The sequence below is a fragment of the Camelina sativa genome, chromosome 8 (assembly GCF_000633955.1).
Source record: "Camelina sativa cultivar DH55 chromosome 8, Cs, whole genome shotgun sequence".
Classification (NCBI taxonomy): domain Eukaryota; kingdom Viridiplantae; phylum Streptophyta; class Magnoliopsida; order Brassicales; family Brassicaceae; genus Camelina; species Camelina sativa.
The window spans coordinates 21,436,208-21,444,594 of record NC_025692.1 but is presented as its reverse complement, the minus strand read 5'-3'; the positions used below and the strand labels follow the sequence as shown (position 1 = coordinate 21,444,594).

Here is an 8,387-nt window from a genome sequence, read left to right as displayed (position 1 = left end):
TTTTTTTTTTTTTTTTTTTTTTTTTTTTTTTTTTTCTTTCTGTATTAACGTAAGACAACCCAGTAGCTGCTGTGCCATTGTAACCCAGGAAGCATAATCGTTTGTTTGTTTTTTATTTTGCTTTTTTGCAGATTTAATTGATCTTGTTCAGTGATGGGTTACAAAGCGGTTTATTCATCTCTTGCGGAATTGTTTCCACAGGTAAGCTCTTGTCTTTATCTCCTTTCACTCTCAATTTTACTCGTGATTTTTTTTGGTTATGATATTTTCACAATACAATTGGGTGTTTTATAAAGTTTCACAATACACCAGTTGTTTTGTTTTGTTTTGTTATGCCATGATTGATCAAGTAATCTTTTTTACTCGTTGTTTTGTTTTGGAACCAACTTGTATCTTTACCTTAAAATCTGATTTTTCTCCAGATTGATGCAAGGCTTTTAAAAGCTGTTGCTATTGAACACCCAAAGGATGCTGATGAAGCTGCAGCTGTTGTTGTTTCTGAGATTGTTCCTCTCTTTTACCCTAATTTGGCTGATGATACTTCTGCACCACCTGACAACAATTCACCCGCTCATGTCCCCAACAAAGGTACTTGTTCTTTTGCTAAGATAAATTCAAATTTTTCCTGTTCTGTTATTAGGACATTCTGTACATTCGTTGTTTGAGGATATATATATGCTGATGAAGTGGCTGCTGGTAATGCAGTAGAACATGATATGCAAAATGGTGCGGTGACTGTTTCAGAGTCTGGTGCTTCGTCTTCTGGAACTATTTCTCTGGCTGTTCACTGTGACCATGAAACAAGGGCCCCAGTCACTGAATTTTATTCTCTTAGCAACCAGTTGGAAAGTGTGTTTCCAATTGTTGATCTTGATTTTCATAGCAAAGGGTTGAGCGGATCGGTTGAGCCTAGAGTGGTTCCTTCAGAACCCCCTGCCTTTGTTCAGGTGGGAGACAAATTGACTAGCGATGGTTGCCAAGGTGTTGAGTTTCACCTTACAGGTAATCAGGCAGAAGTTAGCACAAGCCGGGATGCAGAAGATACTATGCATAAGCTGATTTTGGAGATGACACAATCACCTCGTTTTCAAAGTAGAACTGGGAGTTCACTTGACTTGAACGAGGCATCAAGTGGTTCATTGCCTGTTGAAAATAGTGATGCAGAGTTGAGTGGTTCAAATCTCGTGGACGAGACTTCAAAGGGCGCTTTGGCCGTCGAAAATGGTGAACCAGAGCTTGGTGGTTCTTTTAGCTCTGTTGTTAGCAGATCAACTCACGGATGCAACATTGCCCACCTTGAGCAGATTATTGAAGATGCCAAAAGTAACAAGGTATGCTATTGTATATTTTGGACTTTTTATAATTTCCGGGAAATAGATAATTTTTGTGGTTATGTGTGCGGTGGGTGTGTTTACTTTTGCGATATCTCAGTATCATTCTTTTCTTTTTGTTTTTGTGATGATGTAGAGAACATTGTTCACTGTGATGGAGTCTATTATGAACCTGATGAGAGAAGTTGAACTTCAAGAAAAGGAGGCAGAAAAGGCGAAGGAAGATGCTGCTAGAGGAGGCTTTGATACTCTTGACAAAGTTGAGGAGCTGAAGAAAATGCTGGAACATGCGAAGGAGGCAAATGACATGGTGACTTTGTGTTACTAATATTGTACTGATACGTGCTTGTTAATGTGCTCAGATTTTTAATAGCGAACTAATCATCTTTATGTCACAGGATGCTGGAGAAGTTTATGGGGAGAGGTCAATTTTGACCACTGAAGTTAATGAGCTTGAAAATCGCCTGCTCAACTTGTCAGAAGAACGTGACAAGTCACTTTCTGTTCTTGATGAGGTACATGCTCGTCACACGATTTAGATCCAACTTGATTTACTCAGTATTTCTATTTTGTTCATTTGCAAATCCATCAATCCTTCTTAACGATACACTGTTAACATCCGTTGTTTCATACTGTAAGATTTTGCTGATTGTCTTATTTTTTTGGGGTACTTTTAGATGCGTGAAGAACTTGAAACAAGACTAGCGGCAGCGCTGGAGATAAAAAATGCTGCTGAGCAAGAAAAACAGGAAAAAGAAGGTTCTGCACGCAAGGCATTTGCTGAACAAGAAGCGATCATGGAGAAAGTTGTTCAAGAATCAAAGCTTCTGCAGCAGGAGGCAGAGGAAAATTCAAAGGTAACATCACTGCCCTGAGGTTCATGGTTCTGAATTTGAAGTCTCAATGTTATTAACTTATCTTCATCTATTTCTGCAGCTGCGGGAGTTCCTTATGGATCATGGTCGGATTGTTGATTCCTTACAGTAAGTCATTTGGAATCTGTTGATATATTTTTCTTTTAAATGTTCATAATCTCATGGTGAATCTTGTCTGCTTAATGAATTTAACTATTCGTTAATCTCTTTGTAACTTGATTGAACAGAGGAGAAATCTCAGTGATCTGTCAAGACATCAGACACTTGAAAGAGAAGTTCGACAATCGAGTGCCATTGAGCCAATCAATCTCCTCAAGCCAGACTAGCTGTAAACTGGCTTCTTCCGCATCATCCATGAGAAGCTTATCTCTCGAGAAGCCTTTGGAGGCATCTTATGAAACACCCGAAGCCTCGATCAACAACGAGAGGCTAAAAGCTTTGGTTGATGATGATAAGAAAGACGAACGTAAGGAGCTGCTGGAAGATGGCTGGGACATCTTTGACAAAGAGCTAGAACTCTAAATGTCTTGTCTCTAGAGAAGATTCAGTCTCTTTATAGAAATAATAAAATCGGTGTTAAGAATAAAAGAGATATGAAAGAGCTTTTGGATTCTGCGTTTATTGTCTTCTATATAGAGTAAACTAGCTTGGATCTTTGAGCTTTCTTTAAATTTCTTCTCAGTGTACAGTTTGCTTTTGGTGTTTTCTTGAACTATACTCATGAGTTTTGTCAAAGAATTTTGAGAATTTAAAGAAAAGTTAGTAGTGACTTTATATACCGTTTTATCAGTACTACTAGTATTAAGCTTCACGATCTTCTTATCTGACTGACTTAATGACTAGACTCTTGATTTCTATTTCGAGAGAGAAGCAGAAAAAATCGGAGAATCAGAGGAAGAAGATGAAATGTCGTTGGAGAAGAAGAAGAATGACAACAATGTCCTGTTGTATTCTTCTTCTTCTTCTTTCTCTACACCGTTGGTTGATTCAGAGATATGAGTTCGTTCACAGACACCTTCAAGGCGCCATTTTCTCTCGTCTTCTCCTCTTTTCTCGGAAAATTTCAGTTTCTCACAGTCAATCGCCAATTNATTCCATTTTCTCTGGAAACTGTCAGAACAAAAAAAAAAAAAAAAAACAAATCTTTTCCTCCCTCTCTCAGGTAGCTTTCCACTGAGATTTCATCTTCTTTTTTAATGTAATGCTACAAAAATTGAAAAAGAAAGATTAAAGTTTTGTACTTTTTTGTTCTCTCTATAACAACAGGATTGAGAACGTTTAACAGAAGATGGCTTCTATACAAGATATTGGACTCTCTGCAGCTATCAATCTCATGTCTGCATTTGCTTTCTTGTTTGCCTTCGCTATGCTGAGGCTTCAGCCTGTTAACGATAGAGTTTACTTCCCGAAATGGTATCTCAAAGGGATACGAGGAAGTCCAACTCGTTCTAGAGGAATTATGAACAGATTTGTGAATTTGGATTGGACTACTTATGTAAAGTTTCTTAATTGGATGCCTGCTGCGCTTCAGATGCCTGAACCAGAGCTTATCGAACATGCAGGGCTTGATTCTGCTGTGTATATCCGCATTTACCTTCTTGGGTATGTATGCCATTGATCTTGAACACGATCTCGTGAGGCACAAGCATGTTTTGAATTGTGCTTCAGTCTCTATATATGTTTGTTTGTTTTCTCAGACGCAGCATTGTTCAAAGGCGGACCGCTAATTTTTTCTTCTTGTGTTGCAATGCAGTTTGAAAATGTTCGTCCCAATAACACTACTTGCTTTTGGAGTTTTGGTTCCTGTCAATTGGACAGGAGAAACGCTAGAAAATATCGATGACTTGACATTCAGTAACGTCGACAAGCTGTCAATATCCAATGTTCCACCAGGATCACCGAGGTATTTAAGTGACATGCTTCCACATATTTTCTTTCAGTTCAGGGCATATAGATGTTATAAGCACCTTGCCAAACTTATATCAAGTGGAATGTTTTCTGCAAGTAATAGACAGTGTCATTAATTGATTTTTCATCCAAGTGTTGACAATAATGCCTTCTTTTTTACAAAGTTGTGTGATGGCATGTGCAGCTTTTCTATTTTATCAACTAAGACGACTGGAAGTTTATTGGTTCCAGGTTTTGGGCACATATAACTATGACATACGTGTTTACACTATGGACTTGCTACACATTATATATGGAATATAAGACTGTGGCTATTATGAGACTGAGACATCTAGCAGCAGAAAGCCGTCGTCCTGATCAACTCACGGTGAGTTATTCTATCTGTTGTACTTATCTTTACTGTTATGTAGAAACTTACTTCTCTTTTCCTTGCCAGATTCACCACTCCCCAAATACATCTTAATTTGAACAAAGATCTTGACAACATAATATATTTGCGAATGATGCGTCTATGTATGCTTTAAGGAAAATGGTTCTTAGTGATCTTAACATTAACAGCTAGGGCCAGCGTTTTACATACCCCATAGGACCTGCTTTTTGCTACTCCTGTTTTTTCTTTGAAGTAGTGCCATCTACGCTTTTGCAGGTACTCGTGAGAAATGTTCCTCCAGATCCTGATGAATCAGTAAACGAGCATGTGGAGCACTTCTTTTGTGTAAATCATCCAGATCATTATCTTTGTCATCAGGTACGTTTCTTTAGCTGGCTGAATGGTAAAGTCATCAACAATAAGTCGGAAACCAGTAAAAACTATCTGGTTTCTGCACTTGAGTATGTCATGCGTTTTCTTATTTGATTGTTCCCAGGTAGTGTACAATGCAAATGACCTTGCAAAATTAGTTGCACAGAGAAAAGCTATGCAAAATTGGTTGACTTACTACGAGAATAAATACGAGAGGAAGCCAACAGATAGACCAACAACAAAGGTACCTCTGTTTCAAGACTATTTTAACCTTTGAACACATAGCTCTGGTGTAATGTTTCAGCAAAATGACTCTTTTGAATTTCATGATTTGAATACTCGTCGGTAGTTATTTAATTCATTATATAGACAGGTTATGGAGGTTTTTGGGGAACTACAGTTGATGCAATTGACTTCTATACTTCAAAGATGGAGGTTCTGGCTGAGAAAGTATGTACTCACCTTTTAGAAGTAGTCTTCATACCATTTACATCTTTATTAGAAGTGCATTCGTAATTCTTTACATAAACACAGGAAGCTGCAGAAAGAGAAAAGATCATGAACGATCCTAAGGCTATCATGCCAGCAGCATTTGTTTCCTTCAAATCACGGTGGGGAACAGCCGTTTGTGCTCAAACGCAGCAATGCCACAATCCAACAATATGGTTGACGGAATGGGCTCCCGAACCACGCGATGTTTTCTGGGATAATCTCGCTATTCCATATGTTGAGCTCTCAATAAGAAGATTGCTCACAACAGTTGCACTGTTTTTTCTTATTTTCTGCTTCATGATTCCTATAGCATTTGTTCAGTCTCTTGCCAACCTTGAAGGGATCCAAAAAGTTCTCCCTTTCTTGAAGCCCGTTATAGAAATGTTAGTCCCCGTTTCTTTGTTCTTGACCGTTGCCTTGGAACTTGACCTCTCATGTCATTCATTTATTGACTGCTTAATATTTGTTCATGTTTGTTGTTCATTTTTTGTTCATATGCAGGAAGACTGTAAAGTCTGTAATCCAAGGGTTTCTTCCAGGAATAGCGTTAAAGATTTTTCTCATCATACTTCCGACTATTCTGATGACAATGTCACAAATAGAAGGATATACATCGCTTTCCTATTTAGATAGAAGATCAGCTGAAAAGTATTTCTGGTTCATTATTGTCAATGTCTTTCTTGGGAGCATCATTACCGGGACAGCGTTTCAGCAGCTTAAATCTTTCCTTGAGCAACCACCAACGGAGTAAGTACTTTGGTGAGATGTTCCCATTGTGTCAAATTTCCAACCTGATAAACACATGAACAACGACTGATCTCCACTTCTTTCTCTCTTTTACTTATAGGATTCCAAAAACAGTTGGTGTGTCAATCCCAATGAAGGCCACATTTTTCATCACTTATATCATGGTCGATGGTTGGGCTGGCATTGCAGCTGAGATACTCAGAGTGGTTCCATTAGTCGTTTTTCATCTGAAAAACACGTTTCTGGTAAAGACAGAACAAGACAGGCAGCAAGCAATGGATCCAGGTCATCTGGACTTTGCAACATCTGAGCCACGGATTCAGTTCTATTTCTTGTTAGGCCTTGTATACGCTGCGGTTGCGCCCATTCTTCTTCCATTCATTATCGTCTTCTTTGCTTTCTCCTACGTTGTTTTCCGGCATCAGGTACCTTCAAAGTATCATAGTATTCTTCTAAAGCATACCTGCAATATATGCAATTTATGTCTTATCTTCTGTTGCAAGGTTATAAATGTCTACGACCAGAAATATGAGAGCGGGGCTAGATACTGGCCAGATGTGCATAGACGTTTGATCATATGTCTAATAATATCACAGCTTCTGATGATGGGTTTGCTCAGCACAAAGAAGCTTGCAAAAGTAACAGCTCTGCTTCTCCCTCAGCCTATCTTAACCTTTTGGTTTAACAGATACTGTGCAGGACGGTTTGAATCGGCCTTCTCAAAATTTCCCTTACAGGTGATGATGAGTCAAAAACTCTTGGAAAAAAGACATTTTATATAACTTTTTAAGCTGATTTTTGGGACTGGCTGCGTTAACAGGAAGCAATGGTGAAGGATACACTAGAAAAAGCAACGGAACCAAACCTAAACCTAAAGGAATATCTGAAAGATGCTTACGTGCATCCGGTTTTTAAAGGCAAGGACTTTGACCGACCACGAGTAGTTGATGAGGAAGAAAGCAATCCTCTAGTACCAACCAGGAGGACTTCTCAAGTTACAAGTCGATACAACTCAGAAGCTAGCAGCTCTAATACAGCCACTCCAGTAGCCAACAAGCACACTGGCTCTCCCGGGTCAATGTAGCGAGCTGTGTTTCGGCTCTTGTCGCTGTTGTAAAAAACGGTTCAGACATTTTGTTATATGATGTTAGAAAAGATAGAAAGCTTCATTGTTGTAGAAGTTGGGGGAAAAAATTGGTTCCTTCGGAAATGTAATTGTTGTTTTATACATATATTTGATTGAACTCTCAAGACTTGTGCTTGTCGTGTGTATAGTTTCAGAGCTTAATAGACACAAATACGTCGTCGTTTTGTCAGATAATCTAGTACGGTAGTCGGTAGATTCAAAAGGAAAGAACTGTTAAGAAGTCAAAGGACATATATAGAGCTAGTCAACTTAACCAAAGTATTAGCGTATTTTTGTGAAAACCTTTACCAAAAGTGATTTTTTTTTTTTTAAATTACACCATCTACTGATAATTTTTTAATAAATTGGAAGCGAACACTTTTTTCATGTGATAAGATATTTTAAAAACATATTTTTTTGGTAGGTAGATATTTTTAAAACTTTAGTTGTCAATGTATTTTTTTCACGAATTAATAATATTACAATTTTTTTTAAAAAAAGAAATACATTTCTTAGTTAGATAAATACGAAATACTTGGGGTATAATTTATTGAGAGATTCTCAAAAATAGCACCGAAATAATTTTTTTTTCAAACTTAGCACAATATTTTTAAAATTCCAAAAATAACACTAATTAATCATTCAAAATTAAATCTTAAATTCAAATACTAAACGGTTTAGTGAGATTTCTAAAAATTGTTGTTTGAATGACTTACGTGCAAACAACAATCTTCTTATCGTAAACCTGGAGTGCAGCCCAAAGACTAACATTTGTATCATGAGAAAAACGCGATTCAAGCACCTCTCCTTTAAAGGCAAGTTCATAAAACTCCACGGTTTTAGAATAATAGTCAGTAAATCCACAGTTTAATTTAGTCTAAATCCTACCTTTCAAAACTATACCCTAAATGTGAAATTGAGAATCTAAACCTAAAATAAAAAAATTTAAATATTTTAATTGTTGAATAGTATTTTTTTTGGAAATTTTTGGAATGTGTGCTATACTTGTACATAAAACTTGTTTTAGTGCTATTTTAGACTACTTCTCTAATTTATTTTTGATTTTTGTTTAGTCGACATATTATAATATATCTGTTAGTAATTTAAAAAAAAAATGGAAACTAACACTTTTTCATGAGATAGGATATTTTTATAAATTTAGTCAT

General features: G+C 37.1%; 2 protein-coding genes across 6 annotated transcripts in view; both read left to right on the top strand.

Annotated features, from left to right (window-relative positions):
* The window catches only part of LOC104707794, a 3,546-nt gene extending 566 nt beyond the window's left edge, over nucleotides 1-2,980 (top strand). For 2 of the 3 annotated variants that reach the window (XM_010424219.2, XM_010424220.2), the window contains exons 2-9: nucleotides 132-201; nucleotides 423-588; nucleotides 706-1,331; nucleotides 1,468-1,641; nucleotides 1,730-1,846; nucleotides 2,009-2,188; nucleotides 2,268-2,314; nucleotides 2,434-2,980. In XM_010424219.2, coding sequence (XP_010422521.1) covers nucleotides 154-201; nucleotides 423-588; nucleotides 706-1,331; nucleotides 1,468-1,641; nucleotides 1,730-1,846; nucleotides 2,009-2,188; nucleotides 2,268-2,314; nucleotides 2,434-2,728 — 1,653 coding nt within the window. In that variant the 5' untranslated portion in view covers nucleotides 132-153 and the 3' untranslated portion in view covers nucleotides 2,729-2,980. The remainder of the gene's footprint in view (nucleotides 1-131; nucleotides 202-422; nucleotides 589-705; nucleotides 1,332-1,467; nucleotides 1,642-1,729; nucleotides 1,847-2,008; nucleotides 2,189-2,267; nucleotides 2,315-2,433) is intronic. The other variant, XM_010424221.2, reaches the window with a different exon arrangement.
* Nucleotides 3,485-7,209, top strand: LOC104707793 (CSC1-like protein At4g02900). 3 transcript variants are annotated; one of them, XM_019229087.1, is made up of 11 exons: nucleotides 3,485-3,808; nucleotides 3,960-4,109; nucleotides 4,346-4,481; nucleotides 4,761-4,862; nucleotides 4,981-5,100; nucleotides 5,226-5,306; nucleotides 5,391-5,731; nucleotides 5,850-6,095; nucleotides 6,196-6,520; nucleotides 6,599-6,832; nucleotides 6,916-7,209. In XM_019229087.1, the coding sequence occupies exons 1-11, from the start codon at nucleotides 3,495-3,497 to the stop codon at nucleotides 7,177-7,179; spliced, it is 2,313 nt and encodes a 770-aa protein (XP_019084632.1). In that variant the 5' UTR covers nucleotides 3,485-3,494; the 3' UTR covers nucleotides 7,180-7,209. The 3 variants fall into 3 exon arrangements, with proteins under 3 accessions (XP_019084632.1, XP_019084633.1, XP_019084631.1); XM_019229088.1 differs by having other exon boundaries at nucleotides 5,226-5,310; nucleotides 5,395-5,731; nucleotides 6,620-6,832; XM_019229086.1 differs by having other exon boundaries at nucleotides 5,226-5,310; nucleotides 5,395-5,731.